The following is a 23,078-nucleotide window of genomic DNA, read 5'->3' as shown; positions in this document are numbered from 1 at the left end:
AACCAAAGTGAATATATTATTCACAGAAAAGAACACAAGTAGTTAGTAAATATGTGAAAAAATATTCAACATCACTGCCCATTAGAGAAATGCAAAATAAGATAACACTTATACGCCATCTTACTGCAGAATGAATGACTGTCATCAAGAAATTTACTAATAACAAATGCTGGTGAGGCTCTGAGGGAAAAGAAACCCTTCTATATTATTGATGCAGATAAAAACATACACTTCTTTATTGCTGCACTCAAAATTTTCTCCTTGTCTTTATCTTTTGGCATTTCTGCTGTGGTGCTTTTGTTTGTGGGAGTCTTTGACCTTTTTCTACTTATATTTTGTTGAGTTTTCTGGATATGTAGAAAAGCTCAGGAAACTTACCAGCTTACTTGGCAGAAATAATATAAATCAGAGGTCTAGTATAGCATATTTAACATGCAAAAAAGAGGAAGATAACATTGAGTAAAGCTACATTTTAAAAAGAGCCAAAATAATGATATTCCAAGATAAAGAAAAAGATAACTTGTTATTACAAGGAACAGTAATGAATCAAATTACTCAGGCTGAGAACAAGTAACCCCAGATTATCATTCTGAACACACACACACAAACACACATGAAGGGTACTGTTTAAAAAGTTACCTTAATAAAGATAGTAAGAATGTACATTAATTTTATACTCTTGACTAATTTAAGAAATCATTGTACAAAACCTTGGTTTTAGAGCACAATTTGCTCCAGAAACATGTTTGTAATACAAAGCACTTTCAGATCAAAATGAATTTCCCCATTGGAAATAATAAAAACTCAGATGTTTTGTTCCATAACACCAAAAATTCATATAAAAATGATTACAGCGCTGTTATATTCAAAGTAATAAAGAATATACAAACTATAAAGAAAAAGATACAAATTAACCTTTGAAAATCTTCATGGCTAGTGTAAGGGAAATAAGACAGAGGAAGGTTAGTAGGACAATTTTCACTATCACTAATGGAATCACTGCTGTCTATTGACTCAATGAAATCTTTTTCTTGTCATGCAACTTTAACAAGGAAACTATCCAATGACTCTTGCTTTTGCCTCCTTTAGAAGAATTTGTGGAAATTTTATATTGCATTGTTGTTAAACATACTCATTGTTTGCACTGCTACAGTCTTTTTTGGGTAGCACATTCCTACAAAATGTTGCACTGTTTCCCACATTTTACATAATCTCATTTCAAGTGAGAAATTATGCCACTTTTTTCTCCTCCTCTGGAGATGAGATTTCCTACATAACCTGCTGATGTTGGGCGATGATCACCCATATTCAGACAGAGAGGGAGAAAGAGAGAGAGAGAGAGAGAGAGAGAGAGAGAGAGAGAGAGAGAATTAAGCACTGACTCAGTTATGAGCATGATATTTGGTATCACATATTACTCATTACAACACGTCACTCTTTTATCAAGTTAAAATTTATTAGAAATATTTGCTCAAGTTGCAGGACATTTGCAGAACAAGTAACTTGAAATTCAAGGTTTTACTCCTTTTTACATAATGCTTTGTTGAATTACAACATATACAAATGAAACATATTTACCAACTGTAATACAAATAAGATGTCTAAGGAAAATATTGTACTAGGCTAATTAAATGCATCTAGATGTGACTCAAATATGAAGCAACAAATAAGTAGAGTTAAAATGAAAAATGAAAAGATTAGTATAACAAAAACTCAATATATATGTATTTATTCAACTTATTTAAAATAGAAAATTAAATGAAGTAACATAATCATACATAATTATAATATTATGTATTATTGAATTAATGATGTTCTTGGTACAGTACATATAAAAATAATACCACAAAAAGGGGAATAGAGAACCATAAATATAGCTCTCCCAAACTCTTTAGAAATTATTATGAATGTGAAGTTGATTCTGATAAATATAGATATATATTTGAAAATTTGAAGTAACTACTAAGCAAATAATTTTAACACATTGTGAAATAAGTCTTAAAGACAGCAAAATTCTACAGTAGAAAATATTCATTTAATTATAAAAGAAATCAGAGAATGGGAAATAGATAAAAAGATAACAATGTAGAGACAGAAAGTAAAATGGTAGACGCAAATCTATATCAAAATTGCATTAAATGTGAATGAATTAAATAATCCAATCAAAAGGCAGAAATTGTCATGATGTACTTTTAAAAGGCGATCCAACTAGGTGTTGTTATGTTACTCAGCTGACAAAATATCTCAGGTAAATCAACCTTAAAGAGGAAAGATTTATTTTGACTTACTATTTCAGAGGTTTCAGTTCATCGTAAGCCAGCTCCACTGTTTTAGGTCTGTTGTGAGATGCCAGAGGAACTGTGTCCATTTTGTTGCACCTAGGAAATGGGGAAGGATAAAAACAGTATGAAGAAAATTGTCAAGAACAAGACATACTCTCCCAGGTCACAACCTACTTCTTGTATCTAGGCCACACTTCCTAACACTCAATTAATGTACTAATTTTTTACTCTATTAATGAGAATAGCACTGTCACTTACAAAAGATCCACCTCTGTGTACATGAGCCTTTTGGGGGACATTTTAGATACAATATATTACAGCTGTCTACAGGAGATACCTTAACAGATTTGAAAATGCAAATTGAAGATTAAAGAATGAAGAGTGATATATAAATAGCTACTAAGAGAAAATTTTAATGACTACATGAATATGAAACAAAATGGAAAACAACAGAAATGTTACTAGATATACAGAGAAACATTTTATAATGATAGTTTATCTAGAAGTTAAACAATTATAAATGCATACTCATCTAGCAACATGATATCAAAATTCATGAAGCAAAAGATGACAGGAGAAAGTAAAAACAAAATAGAAAACCCAGAGTATTAGTTATACATTTCAATATCTAACTTTTAATAATGGACAGAACCATTAAACAAGCCCAACAAGAAAAATAACATTAGAACACTATGAACTAATTGAGCTTAACAGAGATTTATAGAATCCTCCCCCCAACAGTAGTAGAATACATCATTTTTCTCAAATACACACAGAATATTCTCCTTAATAGACCATATACTAGATTATAAAGCATACTTCAATTAATATAAAATAACAGAAATAATAAAAGCATGTACTCTATGCACTACGAGGAAAATTAGAAATAATAAAAAAGACATGTGTGAGAATCCCAAATAGTAAAAATTAAATGACATCCATCTAAATGACCAATGAGTCAAAAAAAGAAATCAAAAACAAAACTGAAAAATATTTTCAGATAAATGAAAATTAAGAGTCAACATATTTATGTTTATAAGGAATAGCTGAAGCAGTTTAAAGGGAACTCTATAGTTTATATGTTTGTATTAAGAAACAATTATTTTAAATCAATGACCTAATCTTTCACAAAAGATGATGGAAAAAAGTGAAAAACTAAATCCAAGACAAGGAAACTAACCAGTAATGAAGACTGCCCAATAAACTATTAAAATAGAACATAAGAAATCAATGAAGAAATCCATTGATATTGTATGTGAAGATATGGACAAACATTTCAAAGAAAATAAGAGACATTATGGTAGCCCCTGTTCATTTCCTGTTGTCTTGTTTTGAAATCCTTGTTGCTTGCATTGTTTTATTCTGATTGATTTTGTTCTATTTTGTTCTGAATTGTTTTATTCTCTTTAAAATAAAAAAAGAAAGCCATTGAAAGATTCTTTGAAATGACTGACAAAATTAAGAAAATGTTAAAATGACCAAGAAAAAAAAAGAAACAAGTAAAAAGAATAAATAAAAGGACAGTATTACTGGCCTTACAGGAATTAAAAGGATTACAAAACAGTACTATAAGGCTGGGAGTATAGCTCAGTAGCGCAGTGCCTGCCTGGCAAACATGAGGTCATGAGTTTGATCCTCAGTAAAATAATAATAATAGTAATAATAATAATTATAATAATGTGAACAAGAACAAAAAAGCCAGTACTATAAACAATTTTATGTCAATAAATTTAATACCCTACATAAAATGAACAAATTCCAGGAAGACACAAACTAGTAACATTAACTACAAAAGCAAAAGAAAATCTGAATACATTCATAATAAGTGACTAGGTTAGATTAGCAATTAAGAAAAGCTTACAGAATAATCCCAGGCTAATATGGTTTCACTGCTCAATTCTCAATTCTACCAAATGTTTAATGAATAATTAATTACAAATTTTCATGAAAATATCCAAAATATAGATAAGGAGGGTACACTTCCTAGCTCATTCTATGAGGCAAGTAATATTTGAATATCAAAATCAAAGACACTATAACCAGAAGCAAATCATAGGTTCAGTATTTCTTATACACTCAAACACACTCAAAATCTCAGGTAAATGTCAACAAACAAAATCTAGCAAAATAATAAAAAGCAATACAATATGACCAAATGCACTTTTTCCAGGTAAGCAAAGTTGGTTCAATATCTGAAAATTGGTTATTATAAGGCATTATTACTGATAATAAAAGTATACTCACACAATAAACTCATCTTGATACCTGCATAAAAACACTTGAGAAAATCTATTATCATATTTTCAAAATTTGAAACACTCAGTAAACTAAGATGGCAAAAGAACTTTCTTGATAAAAAAGACATCCAAGAAAATTGTATATTCATGAAAATTTTGACCTTCACCCTTTTCTCCTCCTCCTCTTATTCCTCTATTCTCTATCTATCTATCTATCTATCTATCTATCTATCTATCTATCATCTCTATTCCTTTTTCTTCTTCTCATTCTATCTATCTATCTATCTATCATCTATCTCTATCCCTTTCTCTTCTTCTCATTCTTCCTATCCTTCCCTCTCTCTCCTCTTGTATTCTCAGTTTTTATTCCTATTTTTTTTACTATTTCTTCTCTGTCAGCCTATAATCAAAGTTAATTACCTTTTATTCTTTTAATACATAAGTTATTTCATTTCTCTGCTCAAAATCATTAATGACTTTTCAACTCACTGAGAAATGTCAGACATTACAATGTCAACAGAAATTCTCTGACCTCATCACTAACTACCCAACCCCACTCATTCTGTCTTACTCTCACTATCCAGCTTTCTGTTTCTCACCAAGAATTTGCTCTCCTGTTTTGGATCCTTCCAAGTTCCTTTTACCTGAAATTGTTTTCAATATCCATGTCTCATTCATTCACATTTTCACATCTACACTCAAAGGTCACCTTATTATATAGACCTATCCTAACTATAATACCTAGCATAGTAACCACATCTCCATTATTATGCCTTCTTCTTATCCATTATGTCATTGATTAAAGTCTGAACTTACAGATATAGTACATAAATAGAAAATGCCTATCAAGTCACTCCATTACATAAGTTAAACATTTTAAAGATAATTTAGATGGAAAAATCCTCATAAAAATGTGATCTGAAAGGGAGATCATTTCATTAACACAGAATTTTTTCATGCCTATATCTTATAATTTGAGAAACTACTTGGAAGATATCAATATGCAGTATATTAATCATTTTAATTCATTATTATTGTTTTGAAATTATGTATTATCATCTTATTCTTTTTTATTTTAAAATAAAATATAAAAAGAAAACATCTACTCTCTCTCTCCTTATAGATAGGGCATAATTAGATATTTGTCTGAAGCTGACTCCCTCTCATTTTTCTGTATTATTTTCTCTTTTTGCCCCTTTTCATAACAAATTAAAGATTGATTGACTTAAAGTTCATTTGGTTATTGCATATATATATATAGTAGAGAGATTTAGTTTAGATAAATTGTGAAAACTTTTAAAAGAAATAAAAGTTATTAAACTATGCATCTTTTACTGACAATAAAACATTATTTTTATGATAATCTTTATAACTGTAGTTATGAAATAAAAGGTGTTAATTTCAAATTAAAAGTTTTTACATGCTTCTTTCAGTATTTTGCCAAAAGAATTAGCATAATATTTTGGTTTGTTCAGGACCAAGTTTAAATTTACTAGGATTAAAAATTTTGAAATAAACTTCACAAAGTATTAGGAGAAACATAAGCTCTTATTATTTCTATACATTATTCAAAATTAAAAATAATGTTTGTAAATGTGTATTTCACACAATTAAGTAAATATAACATGCAATTATAAACGTAATTTATAAAGTTCTCAAGACGCAGCAATGCATAAAGATTTAATGTATGAAGTAAATTATAGATATAAATTCTTACGTAACTTTAAAAATTAACATGACAGTTAATTACTAATTACTCTTTAAATACTTATAGTTTGCCCTCCACCCACCTAAAGTACTTCAGCAGGCCAGAAGGCCTGTCCCTTACACTGTGGAATCCAGAAACTGTGAATGTTGACCACACAATAGGACCCTAAGATACACATGATGGATAGACAAGAATAGTGAGACTTAAAAGACTGAAAAATGAACCAAGAGGTTAAAATGATAATATGAATAAGCAAACTGCAATTTCAGATTCCCAACACAAGTACAGAAAATATTAACATACAAGACACTGGAGGACAAAAAAATGAAATTACTGAAAAGATATCAAGTGAAGTAAAGAAATGAACCTATGAGACTATAGGGGAAATCAGATGAAAAATTGTCCCAGCCCACTGTGAGTCAACGTAGATGCTAGAGGGGGAGTGGGGATGAAAAGGGACAAGAGACATGAAGAAAGGAGACAAGACAGAAATCCAATCAAGTCTTGTTTATTCAAAGAAAGAGTAACAAATATATAGGGTATTGGGGGAGGAGGGAGTTGGGTTCTGAGATGTCAGCAGGTAACTTAGCAACAGTGGCAAGACCGAGGGTTATAGGTTAATTCAAATTTTCTGTGCACGGGCTCATAAGGCAGGCTGATTAACATAATTCCTGAATGGGCCAAACAGGCTAGGCAAGGAGCTTCTTAACTACCAAACTTAATCCTAGAGGGGGTTAAGGTGGTGCTGCCTGCAGATATAAGGTGGCAGCCAATTACAGGTCTTCCCACAAGAAATAACTTCTCAGGTTAAAAAAGAAATGACAACCTTAATGAAGAAATTGCTCAGTGTACCTAGACAAGACATAGATAAAAAATTACAGGAGCAGAAGAAAATGATGTGTAGGGAGCCACGCGACAGCCCCATTGCTGCCTCCCTGCCTCTCTCTCTCCTATGGGCACAATGTGTCTGCCTACATTAACCGTAATCTTCTCCTGCTTATGTCACATACCCAGATGTGATGAAGACCCTGTTGTATTCATCCCCATTGCCTCTTCCTGTCCCACCGGCCTGCCCTTTTCCTATAAAAGATGTAATCACTTCCAGAATAAATGGGGCCTGATTGGACTCTCTCAACTTGCCTCAGTCTCCCTCTGTCTGCTCCATGTTTTTATTTTAATCCCCGTTCCTCCTCCAGGTACACCCCACAGATTGATTCGCGGGCTGGATCAAGTGGCGCCCAGCGTGGGGGCTCCTGGCACGGGGGAGTCAACATGGGAGCCGTTTGAGAAAACCAGCTGAAAGTGAAAGCAAATTGAACCAAAGACAGCGGTTAAAGGAAAAACAAACTAAATCAAGGATCAAAGCTAAAAGCAAAAGGATATTAAATCAAGGACCGAGGCCTGCGCGGATGACTACCTGATGTCCCGCCCAAGTCACGGTGAGTGAACGGTGACCCCATCCCCTTTCCCGGACATGGGTCAAGCATTGAATGAACACAAATTGTTCATGGGAAGCCTTATAAAGGCATTCAAGACAAGAGGGTTAAGGGTTAGAACAAAAGAATTATTGCAGTATTTTCAATTTATCCATAAGGTTTGCCCTAGAGGATTCTATAGATACCAAGAGGTGGAAAGGAGTAAGAGATACTTTAAAAGATTATTATAGGGTTTTTGGTCCAGAAAAGGTTCCTGTGACCACCTTTGCATATTGGAATTTAATCTCTGAGCTGCTTGCCCAGTGGCATGCAGATCCTCAGATTGAGGAGAGGGTTGCACAAGGCCCTCTGAGCTACATTGCCTTATAGTGCCCCTAAGATGGCACCTGCCTCCTGCAGGCCTCATGGCGCTTTTAAAATGGTGCTTGCCTGATTTCCACATCAGGGTGGGTACCTCCCCTCCCCTCCCCTCCCCTCCCCTCCCTTCCCCTCCCCTCCCCGAAATGGCATTTCCAGTGATGGAAACAAACGTACCTCCCCAAGATGGCACCACACAGCTGCAAGACGGTGCAGGCGCTGCACCGCTAGCTCCACAAGTCATTAGGACACATACACCATTCACAGTGGCAGCTTTAAAAGAATTAAAGACAGTGGTTGCCCAAAATGGGCTTACAACTGCTTTCATTGTTGCTGTTTTAAATTCTCTGGCTGACGGCTGGCTCACACCTACAGATCGGCAAAGACTGGCCTGAGTGACTTTATCAGGTGGGGATAATCTTTTGTAAAAATCAGAATATACAAAAATATTGCAAAGAGACCTTATTATGTTAATAGTGGAAGATGCCTATGCATGCAGAAAGGCTCAAAAAGAGTTTAATACAACACTTTTCACTCAAATTCAAACAGCAGCTACTCGAGCATGGAGAAAGCTGCCTGCAAAAGATAATATGATCTCCTTTCTCACTAGCATTAAGCAAGGCCCCGATAAACCCTTTTCAGAGTTTGTTGATTGTTTGATAGCTGCTGATAGCGGAGTCTTTGGTTGTGCTGATGCAGGCACTGATTTTGTTGAACAGCTGGCTTTAAAGGTCCCGGCACCGTCTGCTGGGATGCTATCAGACCTCATAAAAATAGGACAGGCCTAACAGGATATACACACCTTTGTTATGGCTGCTGCCTTGCAGGGGTTTACAGTTAGACAGTTCTTGTCTCAAAAGCATAAACAGGACTGTCTTACCTGTAGAGAGACTGGTCATTTTACAAAAAGACTCTAGAGATAGAGATTCCAATGTCAATTACTTTGACTCATTTAACTGACTGGAGTGATATTGGTCTGGTCTCTTAAGTTTAATTTCAGCATATGTAAGGAGAGGACAGCTGCTGAAAGGATAATGAGAGGCACTCTGGTAGTTATTATTGTCTTCCCCAATGTCAGATCTTAAAAACCTGAGAAGCCTTCATCATCCTGTAGTGATTTGATTAGTTCTATAATATGCAGTGTGTATTTAATGTGCATAAAGATGGGCACAACTGTTTGGAGGAAACTAGAGACAATTAGATGAACAGTAAAGATCTCCAGTGGACTTGCTTTGAAATCTGTATTTCTTTAAATATTTTTTTTAAAAAACTGTTTTGTTCTGTTTCGATATGTTTGGTCTTGCCCTCTTTGAGATGGAAGGCAAGTGTGTGGGACTGATAAACATGTTACTGGGTTTTTGCTGGATCATTGAGCAGAACTGTTGGCAGTGTCAATGTTTGAATGTCACTTTACATGCTTTGATTTTGTAACCTAAACAGCTATTTCTAGGATGACAATATATAACTTATTAACTGTTGATTTCTTACTGTTTATTTTTCTGTATTAAGATCACTAGAAAACAAGCCATACAGATAGTAAAAAATTGCCTTTCTTGTGCCATACATCTCCCAGTTCCACACTTTGGGGTTAATCCTAGAGGACTTATCCTCAATGCATTATGGCAAATGGATGTCACCCACATTCCTGAGTTTGGCAATCTTAAATATGTTCATTTAACTATAGATATCTTTAGTGGTTTCATTTATATGTCTCCCCAGAATGGCAAAGCTACTAAACATTATTAGCCATATGTTAACTACCTTATGATTTCTGAGATGCCCACAACAATTAAAGACTGATAATGGTCCAGGCTATGCTAGTTCTGCCTTTGCTTGTTTCTGTCAACATCTTAATATTGATCATAAAAAAGACATACCTTATAACTCTCAAGGTCAAGGCATAGTTAAAAGGGCGCATCTCTCCCTAAAACTCACTGTTGATAAAATAAAAAAGGAGGAAATGGTACTCCACAAGGAAGACACCTAAAAATATTCTATCTCATGAATTATTCATCCTTAATTTTTTAAATTTGGATGCTTCTGGACAGTCATCAGCCATGCATTTTTGACATTCTGAAACACAAAAGCAATTTGCTTCTGTACTATGGAGAGACCCCCTGACTAATTCATGGCATGGCCCTGACCTCGTTCTCATATGGGGATGTGGTTCAGTATGTGTTTACTCTCAACAAGATAGAGAGGATAGATGGTTACCTGAGTGCCTCATGAAACAAGTAGACAGTTCTTCAAAGACCCCATGCAACACCCAGGAATAATGTGATTTCCTAAAGCACAATCTCCTGTGTTCTCTTACAGGTGACACAACTCCCCGGAGCCCTATGCTGCCTACTCAGCTTTCTCCTTGAGCTGTACCACACCCATGCTGGATTTAGACCCCTGCCAAACAGACTACAACTGCTGACAGCCATGCACAGAACCCCCTGTGACTGCGAAGAAGGCTCTTCTCAGTCTGGAGGAACATAAACCAGCCAAATAGACTGTGTCCAGTGTTATGCGAGACAAGCTCCAAGAAATAGAAGAACGACTTCAACAACAACAACAAATGGCTGCCAACCCCTTCTCCTCGATGTGTGTGTAAGGGGGAGCTTTTCTCTTACCTAGTGCCCCTTTTGGATCCACTAGCTGCCCTATTGCTTCTCCTTTCTCTGAGTCCTTGTATTTTTCAGAGGATTATGATGCTCATTAATAACTGGATAGACACGTTTATGGCAAAGCCCATTCAGGTACACTATCATCAACTGGAGATGGCAGATCAACAAACCTACCAGGAAGGAATTCCCACAAATGGCCCATATGATGATGCGGCCTAACTGCCCTGGGGCAATGGACAGGCAGTCAGAGAAGGGCAACTAGGACATGCATGTTAATTACATCGGCCACCTAAGACAGGCACAGGACCAACTGCTGTTCTGTGAGCCCATGACGGGTAAGGCCTGGTTGGATTCATGTAATGAGGCCCTTGACCTAAGACAGACGCTGTCCTCACGGGGCCTGCCATACTCCTGATTAAATAATATAGAAAGGGAGGAGATGTAGGGAGCCATGCGACAGCCCCATTGCTGCCTCCCTGCCTCTCTCTCTCTCCTATGGGCACAATGCGTCTGCCTACATTAACCATAATCCTCTCCTGCTTATGTCACATACCCGGATGTGACAATGACCCTGTTGTATTCCTTTTAAATAAAATTTAAAAAAAGAAAATTACAGTATTCTGAAGAAGTAAATTGAAGAGGATATCAGAAAATGTGAAGATATCCCTTGCTCTTGGATAGAGGATTCAACAATGTGAAAATGGACATACTCCCAAAATTGTTATACAAATTTAATTCACTCCCAACAAAATACCATTAGAATATCTCACAGACCTAGAGAAAACATTCTTAAATTTCATTGGCAAATAGAAGAGACCTAGAATAGCAAAAGCAATCCTGGGCAACAAAAATAAAGGTAGGAGACATCACAATCCTAGACTTGGTATTATACTACAAGACTACTGTGATAAAATTAGCACAGTACTGGAGAAAACAGACCTGAAGATCAGTGGAACAGATTAGTAGATGCAACCACAACTACAAAGAAGCTCAGCTACCTTATCTTTGAAAAGGGGACCAAATATGTTCCTTGGAAGAAAGATACACTCTTGAATAAATGGTGCTGTTAAAATTTGCTTCCCACATGCAAAAGACTAAAACCAGACACATGTCTATCACCAGGCACAAAAATAAAGTCAATGTGGATTAAAAAACTCAATATTAAAACAGAAACACTAAATGTACTGGAAGACAAGGTAGGTTGAAATCTTGAAGACATGGATAGGCAAAGAATTTGTGAGCTAAACACAAACTGAATGGGAAGTACTTCAAAGAATCAACTAGAATCTTACATTAAAAAATTTTTGAAGATCAAAAGAAGTCACCAACAGAGTGAAAAGAAAACTCACAAAATGACAAAGTCTTTAGCCAACTGTCCCTCAGACTTATATATAGAACATATAAAGAATTGAAAAATATCATGCTCCACAAATTCAAAGACCTAATCCAAAAATGGATATCTGAGATGAACACACTCAGATGATGAACTATAAATGGAAAATAAACATATGAAAAAAAATGTTAAACATCAATGGTCATTTCAGAAATACAAATTAAAACAATGCTGAGATACCATCTGACCCCAGAAGGAATGGCCACATTCAAGAAATCAACCAATAAGAAATGTTGCAGGAAGTGTGGGGGGAAAGGAACCCTGCTGGGGATAAGAGTGTAGCTGGTGGAAATCATGGGAAACCACTGTGGAAATCATAGGTAGATATAGTCTTTCCTTTCTTTCTTTTTTTCCTTTCTCCTTTCCCTATTTTTCTTTACATTTGAGCAGTTTGTTTCCTTTCCATCTTCACAATATCTACTGTGCATTTTGGATCTTATTTACTATTTCAGTTTTTTTACAATAGGGAGACAATATGATATTTATACTTGCAAGTCTGGTTTATTTCTCTTGTGAGTATGATCTCAAGTCACAACCATATATCTATAAAAACCTTGATGCAATCCTTCTTTATAGATGAGTAATACTCCGTTATATAAAATATCATATCTTTTTTATCCATTCTTCAGTTGATGGACATTTGGATTGTTTCCAAAATTTAGTTATTATAAATTGTGCTTCTATAAATAAAGGTGAAATAGTAGCTGGATAGTTTTCAACTATCTGTTCTCTGAATTTCTTTTATGAGTGGAGAAAGAACGAATTGGTTACTTGAATTAAGGGTAGTAATGAATATATACTACTAAATATACTGGTTATTATGTCTGATAACTATAGGTATGTGAGCAGAATAAAACATGGGATTTTATCCTTTATTTAGAAAGTTTTTAAGTGTTACAGTATTTTCTTTAAATAATAAAATTAATGAGATTGTTTTTAATATAATAAAGATAATTATATTTTAAAACTATAATTAAAGTTTTACATTATCTGTATATATATTTTATATTTGTATATATTTAAACAAAGTGTATTAAGAAATTAGGATTTCTTAAATAATGTACTACATGAAAAAAGTTAGAATCTGAGTTTTTCCTATAAAAAAGAGAAGTTATCTTTGGCTCAAATCAAGAGAGGTTCCTTTTTGTCTCCAAATTGTTCTGTTCATTCTCAGTGCTTTTAGCATAATCTTAAATCATTTTATTAGGCAATTCTTTAGATAGCACTGACCTAATTTTATTTGTTCATTAAAGCAATGTTACCATAGACCTAAATTTCCTCTTAAAACATAAATCACTCTCAGAAATTAAATCATCTCAGATGACCAGAATAACTGCTGTTACACTGCCAGGTGGAGAATTGCAGAACAAAATATTTATGTTGATAGTTCATGTGTTTTGTGGTAACTCATCAATTTAGAAGTTTAGGATGCTTTTAGAAACAAACAAAAAATCAAGGTTTTCCTATCTTAATAATAAGCAAAGGAAAAAAGTGACAAAGTGAATAATTTTTAGACACTTTAGAAATAAATGATATAACTGCATGTATATTTAAGTGTATAAGATAGATAATGATATAACTGAGTTTTGTTGGATCATTGAACAGAACTGTTTGCAGTCTCACTGTTTGAATGTCCACTTTATATGCTTTAATTTTGTAACTTGAACAAATATTTCTAAGATGACAATATGTAAACTATTAACTAGTGATTTCCTACTGTTTACTTTTTTCTGAAATTCTGTATAACTTGTACCCTTTTTCTGCTTTTTTTTGTCTTTTTCTCCTTAAATAAAATTTTTTTAAAAATCATGGCCAAAGACGCAAACACCATCTCTGAGGCCCATGGGGACCGGGAGCATGCACCCAGTAACCAGCAGTCATTCAAGAACCCTCAGTGAGGCTCTTGAGGACTGAGAAGCTGTACCCAGCATCCTGACAACACCCAGAAACCATCTCTGAGGCCTGTGAGGACTATGAACTGTGACCAGGGACCTGCAGTTACATAGGAAGCCTCACTGAGGCTCTTGGGGCCTCGAAAGCTGTGCCCAACAGCCAACTGACACCCAGATATCCTCTGTGAGGACTGTGGAGACTGAGAGTCTGAGTCCAGGGAGCTGCAGTCAACCAGAAACACTCAGTGACTCCTGCAAGGAGTAGGATGCTGCAACCAGTGATCTGCCCACATACAGGAACCCTCAGTGGTGTTCACAGGGACTGAGAAGCTGAATTCAGTGACTCACTCACATCCAGGAATCATCTCTGAGGCCTGCAGGGACTGGGAACCTGTGCCCAGCAACCTGCAATCATTCAGGAACTCTCAGTGAAGCCCACTGTGACCTCCTGTCTGTTCCCAATGATCCAGCAACATTTATTGAGGCCTGTTGTAGGACAGCCCACCAAAACAGGAAGCAAGTAGGCCTTGGCATTTTGTTAATTTGGAAAAACATAGGAAAATGCCACAATGAAAAAACAAAATGCAGTCTCAAACTTCTAACCCATCCATATCAACTTGAGGAGACATAGATGTAGATTAATTTGGAAATCACAAACATGAAATCTCTGAAATAATAGCAAAAGTAGTAAGAAAAAAATCTAGGAAGCTGGAAAGGGAATCAGATCAGAAATAATCACTGAAGTAAAAACAGAAATTATAAACATAATGAAACAATTGGTGACTATATCCAAAGAAGATACAGACAGAAAATAGAGAACCATAGGAAAGTAATAGAAACCTTTAATGAACAATACAGAAACAATTAGGATACATGAAACGGATTCAAGGAAATATTCAAGAAATCAAAAATTCCATTGAAATCTTGCAAAACTGCATGCATCAATCCAAAGAAAGACTGTGATTGGGATTAGTGATCATGAAAGAAAACAGCTTTTAAATTTAAAAGGGAATAAGGAAATAACAATTCAATAGCTGCAAGATTATGCAGAGAAACAACATAAGACTGATAGATATCCATGAAAGAGATGACAACACAAATGACATAGTAAAAGTATGTGCAGATGTAATAGCAGAAAATTTCCTAAACATGGGAAAAGGACCTGACATACAGATAATCAAGTCATATAGGATGACCGTTAGCCATAAAAAAATCTGCATATTGACATATAATAATTAGGATCCCAGAAATTCAGCATAAGAACAGAATTTTAAAAGCTGCTAGAGAAAAGAAACAGATTACCTACAAAGGAAAGCCTATCAGAATCATGACAGACTTCTCAACAAAAACTATCAAGTTGAGAAGCACTTGGAGTACAGTATTTTAAGTCTTGAAAGAAAACAACTTCCAAACCAGATTGATCTACACTGAAAAAATTGTCATTTAAAATCAATGGAGATATAAGATACTTACACGACAAACAGCAACTGAGGATTATCACGATGACCCAACTAATCTTACAAAGATAACTGAAAGATTTTCTAGAAAGAGATAGAATTGACCACAGTTCCAAGAATGAAAAAAAAAAAAGCAGGACAAGCTATTAAACAGAGTGGTAAGGGTAGGGAGCCAATAACAGAAAAATAACATGGCAAAGATGAGCCAATAGATATGTTATGATCCTTAAGGTAAATGGCTTCAATTACCAATCAAAAGAACCAGAATGGCAGAGTGGATTAAGAAACAAAATCCAACAATATGCTATATACAAGAAACATACCTAACTCTAAAGGAAATTCATAGACTGAAAGTCAAAGGATGGAAAACAATACTCCATGTGACAGGAACCCAGAAAAAAGCAAGGGTAACTATTCTGTTTGCAGACAATGTGAACTTCAAATTAAGAATGGTTAAAATAGATAAAGTCACTACATACTTGCTGGGTGAAGATTTCAAGAGGAACACATAAAAATCATAAATATATATGCACCAAATATGAGAACACTCAGCTACGTAAGACAAATATAATAGACACGAAAAATCAAAAAAGCAGTAAAACAATAAAGAGGCACTATGGTGACTACTATTATGTTAGATTATCTGGTGGTGAAACACAATGATGCTTAAATTGTTTGGTCATAGAACTGACCTATGTTGTTCTGTTAAAATGTCCTCTTTTATCTCAATCTCCCCCCTTTTTAAATTAATCTATTTTTTCTCATTTTTTAATTAGGGGAAAACTAAATTAAAAAATAATGGGACATATTATAGTAACTTTTTTGTTTTCCTTTTAACCTGATTTGAACCCCAGTATGCTCTCCCCATCTTGTTCTGTCTGATTATACAATATTCTATTTTGTTTGATAGTATCAAGTTTGAGGGTATAGGCAACCACTTTGAAGGCAATAACATGTACTCTGATGCCCATTATGGTTTGACTATTATCTTTTTTTGAAGTCCTGTAAGGTCTCCAGTGTAGGTTTTATTGGTCTTGTTCTGCACTGTTTTGATCAATTCTATTATACCTGATGATATAGGCAACTCAATTTAAAAATAGCAAGAGGCACAACGGTAACCACTTTTGATCACCTGGTATTCTATTTTTTGCATCATGTACTATGCCCATCCTTCTGTTCTAACTGACTCTGTTTTGTTTAGTCACGTTTAGTTTTATTCTCTTCAAAAAAAGTAATAAGAACTGAGTAATAAAACCCAAAAAGTGTAATTGTTATTATAAAAGAGAGAGGAAAGGAAGGTGGACTAAGGTATGTTTGAGTGTGTAGGATGGAAAACCGTATAACTGAGCTTTTGTTGGATCATTGAATGGAACTGTCTCCAATATCACTGTATGAATGACCACTTTCTATGCTTTAATTTTATAATTTGGACAACTGTTTCTAAGAAGACAATATGTAACCTATTAACTAGTGATTTCTTACTGTATATTTTTTTCTTGAAATTCTGTATTACTTGTACCCTTTTACTGCTTTGTTTTTTATGTTCTTTCTTTTTTCTCTTTAAATAAAAAAATAAATAACAGGGGATATTAACACTCCATTGTCACAAACAGACAGACCAGGTAGACAAAAAACCAACAAAAATTAACAGAACTGAATCGAACTTATGAAAAATGGATTGAGTAGACATGTATAGAGTATTTCACGCAACAGCAGAATATACATCTTTCTTAGCTGGACACAGGACATTCTCTAAAATGAACCATATACTAGCACATAAAACATCCTTAAGTAAATGTAAAAGAATCAAAACTTTGAGCACCACAGTTCAGCAGTGCAGCCCAGTATGGCAGGACTTGGAGGACTTGGAGGACTTGGAGGTTCTGAACCCTACCCATCCAAGAGCAAGTCTGTGCACCATATGACAGGGACATGGTCTGGCTAGCTACATGCTCTGGCTAGGTGCATGCTCCAGAGGCTCTGAACTCCTCCCTATGAAAGGCAAGGTCCAGGCAGTGCCACACTTGGGGTGATGCCCCTCCTAGTCACCTGGGTCCTGGAGGATCTGAACTCCTCCCAGCCAGGCATAAGGCCCTGGTACTGCACTCTAGAGGTGTGTTCTCATTAGCTGCACAGAAGATCTGAACTCTGCCAAGCCCAGAAACCCGGTAGAATCCACCAGGGGACTGCCTCACCAGTCTCACTGGTCACAGAACTACCTAGCCTAGCCCATCCCAGGGCAGAGCCCCAGAGTCACCCATTAGGGAGTTATGACAGGTCTTCGAGAATTTGAGCTCTGCCCATCAGAGCACAAGGCCCCTACTCCATAGTTCAACTATGCAGCCTAACTAGTCACATGGCAGATTTTGGATGTACCAAACTCTACCCAGCCAGGACCAATGTCCCAGGGACGCACTCTGGCTAGCTGTGGGCTCCAGAGGCTCTGATCTCCTCCCAATCAGAGGAAAGATCTAGGCAGTGTCATAGTTGGAGTAGTGCTCTGCCTAGCTGCTTGGGTCACAGAGGTTTTGAACTTCACCCAGCCACGCACTACCCCTGGTTACACACTGAGGTTGCATCCCTACTAGCCACTTACATCCCAGAGGTTATCAACTCCATTCAAACATGTTCTAGGACCCAGCAACACACTCCTGGAGTCTGGCCCTGCTAGTAGGAAGAGGATTCAACCTCTGCAAAGCCAAGCTGTCCAGAAAAAATCAGCATAGTATATCAGGGGAACACTCAGCCAACCTCACAGGCCAAGAACACAAGAGTCCAGTGCCATAGGTTGGGGGTGTGCCCCAGCAAGCCATGGGAAATATCAGAGAACTGAAACTCTGCCCAGTGCAGCACTCCAGTGCAATCCATCAGGAAAGTGCCTCACCAGCCACACAGGCCCCAGAAGAAAATAACAAAATAAAAGAGCAAGAGGCATTCTCAGTCCTCTAGCCCACTGATAATAAACCCAAGAGACAGTGAAATGAAGACACTGGAAATTGTACAACTGAACTTTCTGAAATGATAGCAAATGAAGTAAAGAAACAACTCCAAGAAGTTATAGAGCAAATAAAGTCAGAAACAATCTCTCAAATAAAAAATGAAATGACAAACATTATGAAAGAAATGCTGTGTGAAATTAAAGAGTATCTAAATAAACATATACAAGAACATGAGAAAATGATGGAAACCTTAAATGAACAATATGAAACAGAAATAGAGTACATAAAACAGATTCAAAGGGATATTCAAGAAATTAAAGATTCCATTGAAATCTGGCAAAACTGCTTGAGTGAAGCTTAAAATAGACTCTCAGAACTTGAAAAGGATGGAAGATTACAAACATGGAAGAAAAGATTTCTTAAAACTAACAAGAAGCCGGGAAACAATTCAACAGCTACAAGATGATGCAAAGAGAAACAACATAAGGTTATAGGTGTCAATGAAAAATCAGGGATAAACACAAATGACATGCAAAGATTATGTGCAGAAATAACAGATAATTTTCCAAACATGGGAAGAAAATCTGATCCAGAAAAAATCAGCATAGTATATCAGGGGAACACTCAGCCAACCTCACAGGCCAAGAACACAAGAGTCCAGTGCCATAGGTTGGGGGTGTGCCCCAGCAAGCCATGGGAAATATCAGAGAACTGAAACTCTGCCCAGTGCAGCACTCCAGTGCAATCCATCAGGAAAGTGCCTCACCAGCCACACAGGCCCCAATGAGGCATACAGAACCCCAATAACCATAAGGCACCCCAATAACCTGTATGCCCAATGAGGCATACAGAACCCCAATAACCATAGGGGTCCATATGGTTATAACCAAAATAAATTTTCACCCAAACATACAATAATTAGGATATCAGAAATTCAGCACAAGAACAGAATACTAAAAGCTGTCCGAGAAAAGAAACAGATCACCTATGAAGGAGAGCCTATTAGAATCATGGCAGACTTCTCAGCACAAACTTTCAAAACCAAGAGAATGTTGGAGTGAAAAATTTCAGGTTCTGAAAGAAAACAACTTTCAACCTATCCTAGTGTAAGCTGTACAACTCTCTTTGAACATGGAAAAATGCAATGGTCCCATGACAAAGACCAACTGACAACACATCAACATTACAAAGAGCACTGAAAGACACTCTATAAAGAGACAAAGATAACTACAATCCCAAGAACAAGAGCAAAAGGAAACTACTAAGCAAGGAAAGCAATTAAACAGAAACAGTAGAAAACAAACAAAAGAAGATAACATGACCGTGATAAGTCAGTACTTCTCAGTTATATACATCAATGTAAATAGTCTCAACTCACAAATAAAAGAAATAGACTGCAGAGTGGCTTAAGAAACAAATCCACCAATATGCTTTGTACAATAAACACATTTAACTCAAAAGAAAATTAATAGACTAAAAATCAAAGGATGGAAAATAATACTCCATGTGACAGGAACCCAAAAAAAGCAGTGGTAGCTCTTCTGTTTGCAGACTGTGAACTTCAGACCAAGAATGATCAAAAGAGATAAAGAAGATCACTACATACTTGTTAGGGGAAAAATTCAATAGGAACAGATAACAATAATAAATATATATGCACCAAATATGTGAGTACTTGTCTTAGTTACCTTTTTACTCATTGCTGAAACAAAATACCTGAAGCCCAAGTTAGGAAAGGAAAAGTTTATTTCTTACAGTTTTTGGAGGTTTCAGTCCACACTAAGTTGGCTCCAAGGCAGGCGGGCATGGCTGGACCGCAGTTCATGGTGGCTGCAAACAGCAAGCAGGAACCAGCAAAGAGCAAGACACTCCTTCTTCCTGCCATTACATTACATCCTGGCCCTACACCTAGGTGAGTATAGCACTGACACCATCAATCCAAGCACTAGACAATGAACCAATCACAAATGCATAATGCAAACTCATGAGGCCTTGGGGCCACAGACATAAACCATGACAGTATCAAACTATGTAAGACAAACTTTAATAGACCTAAAAACCAAACAATAATAAAGTTATAACAAGGGACATTAACACCCCATTGTCACAAAGAGACAGATCAACCAAATAAAAAATCAACAAAGTAATAAAAGAACTAAAGCAAACATTTGCAAAAATGGACCTAGTAGATGTGTACTGAGTATTCCATCCAACCACTTCAGAATACACATTCTTCTCAGCTGCACACAGGTCATTCTCTAAAATAGATCAAACATTAAATCTCAGAATGTGCTTAAGTAAATGCAAAGGAATTGAAATAATTCCATGCATATTATCTGACCATAGTGCAATAAAATTGGAAATTAATGACAAAAATCCCCAAAAGATACTCTTAAACACATAGAAAATAAATCACAATCTCTTGAATAACCAGTGGGTAACAGAAGAAATTCACAAAGAAATTAAACAATATCTATCATTCAACAATCATGCCAATACAAATTACCAGAATCAATGGGACACAATGAAAACAGTCCTCAGAGGGAAATTTATAGCACTAAAATTCCACATTTGATAAATGGAAAGAGCACACATAAATAACATAATGCTGTACCTCAAACTTCTAGAAAAAAGAAGAGCAAGTCAATCTAAAGCCCCCCAAAGCAGGAAATTATAAATATCAGAGCAGAAATTAATGCAATTGAAAGTAAAAGAACAATACAAAGATGAATAAAATTCATAAACCACTAGCCAACCTTATCAAAAACAGGAAACAGCTCGAATCCATGCAATAAGAAATGAAAAGTATAAAATCACTACAGACCCTGTGGTAATAGAGAAGACCATCAATACCTACTTTGAAAACCTTTACTCCCTTAGGTTTGATAACACAGAAGAAATGGAAAGTTTCCTAGAAACATATGAGTAACCAAAGGTGAATCAAGAAGATGTAAAACTGTTGAATAACCCAATTTCAGTTAATGAAATTGAAAATGTAATTAAAACCCTACCAAGTCCAGATCTTGATGGATTTACCACAGAATTCTACAAAAAATTCAAGGAGGACATAATGCCAACAGTCTTCAAACTCTCCAATGAAATTGAAAGAGAAGAAATTATCCCTAACTCATTGCTGGAAGCAACTAGTACCCTAATACCAAAGCCAGAGAAAGGCACAAGCAAGAAACAAAATTAGAGTCCAATCTCTTTAATGAGCATAGATGCAAAAATTCTCAAAAAATACTGGCAAATACAATGCAACAAGTCAGCAGGAAGATCATATGCCATAATTAAGTGGCATTCCTCCCCAGAATGCAGAGAATGTTCAACATATGCAAATCAATAAAAATAATACACCATAACTACAGAGCCAAGGACAAGAACCTAATGGTCATCTCAATTGATGCAGAAAAAGTTTTTGACAAAATACAACATTCATTCATGATTAAAAAAAAAAACCCTAGAGAAAATGGGGATAGATGATCTCTAACTCAATATGATAAATGCCATCTATGAAAAAACAAATGGACAAAAACTGTCACTAAATGGACAAAAATTGAAAAATTCAGTCTAAAATCAGGAAAAAGATAAGTATGCATATAATCACCACTCCTATTCAATAAACTTCTGGAAACATTGGACAGAACAATTAGAAAGAGAAATAAAACTAATAATCACAGGAAAGGAAGAGGTTACATTATCCTTATTTGCAGATGATACTTTACATACAAGACTCCCAAAATTCAATTGAAAGATTCCTACACATAATAACCAGTTTCAGTAATGTGGCTGGACATAAGGTCAACTTGCAAAAATCAATAACATTCCTATACACAAACAACAAACTCACCGAGAGACAAATAAGGCAAACCACACCCTTTACTATAGCACCCAAAAAAAAAAAAAAAAAAAAAAAGAAATACTTAGGAATTAGTTTAACAAAGGGAGTCAAAAACCTATACAGTGAAAGTTACATTACATGGAAAAAGGAAGTAAAACAGGATTTCAGAAAATGGAAAGATATTCCCTGTTCACAGATAGGAAGGACAAACATTTTGAAACTGTTCATTATCCCCAAATTGTGATACAGAGTCAATGTAATTCTAATCAAAATACCATTTGCACACCTCACAGATCTAGAGAAATCATCCCTAAAATTCATCTGGAATGAGAATAGGCCTAAAATAATGAAGGCAATTTTGCACAACAAAGTTAAGCCAGGAGGCAACACAATCCCAAACTTGAAATTATATTACAAAACTACTGTGATAAAATCAGCATTGTATTGGAATAAAAAAAGACCTAAAAATCAATGGATTAAATTAGAAGATATAGCCACAGCTACAAACACACTGAGCCACCTCATCCTTGACAAAGGTGCCAAATATGTTCACTAAAAGAAAGACAGCCTCTTTAATAAATGGTGCTGGAAACACTGTTTACATATGCCAAAAACTAAAACTAGAGCCATATCTATCACCATGTAGTAAACTAAAGTCAAAGTGGATCAAAGATCTAAATATTAAAACAGAAACACTAAACCTACTAGAAGGCAAATATGTAGAAATTTGACAACATAAGAGTAGGCAGAGAACTCTTGAACAAAAATCAAACTGCATGGAAAACATTTCCCAGAATCAATGACTGGGATCTGGTCTTATTAAAAAGTTTTTGCATGTCAAAAGAAATCTCCAGCAGCGAAAAAATCCTCAGAAATTGGGAAAATATCTAAGCCAACTGTCCCTCAGACAAATGACTTCTATCT

At 35.5% G+C, this 23,078-nt stretch overlaps 1 protein-coding gene across 8 annotated transcripts in view; it reads right to left on the bottom strand.

Moving 5' to 3' along the window:
• Nucleotides 1–2,239: 2,239 nt before the first annotated feature.
• Nucleotides 2,240–23,078, bottom strand: part of Ophn1 (oligophrenin 1) — a 514,511-nt gene continuing 493,672 nt past the window's right edge. For 2 of the 8 annotated variants that reach the window (XM_063245538.1, XM_063245539.1), the window contains one exon: nucleotides 2,248–2,378. In XM_063245538.1, the coding sequence (XP_063101608.1) occupies nucleotides 2,288–2,378 (91 nt within the window). In that variant the 3' untranslated portion in view covers nucleotides 2,248–2,287. Of the gene's footprint in view, nucleotides 2,379–23,078 lie in introns of all 8 variants that reach the window. The other 6 variants (XM_063245543.1, XM_063245542.1, XM_063245540.1 and 3 more) reach the window with 5 other exon arrangements.

Source organism: Cavia porcellus, unplaced genomic scaffold (assembly GCF_034190915.1).
Source record: "Cavia porcellus strain 051 isolate PalLab524CR breed Dunkin Hartley unplaced genomic scaffold, mCavPor4.1 scaffold_3, whole genome shotgun sequence".
NCBI classification, from domain to species: Eukaryota; Metazoa; Chordata; class Mammalia; order Rodentia; family Caviidae; genus Cavia; species Cavia porcellus.
This window is presented reverse-complemented; position numbering and strand designations above follow the sequence as displayed.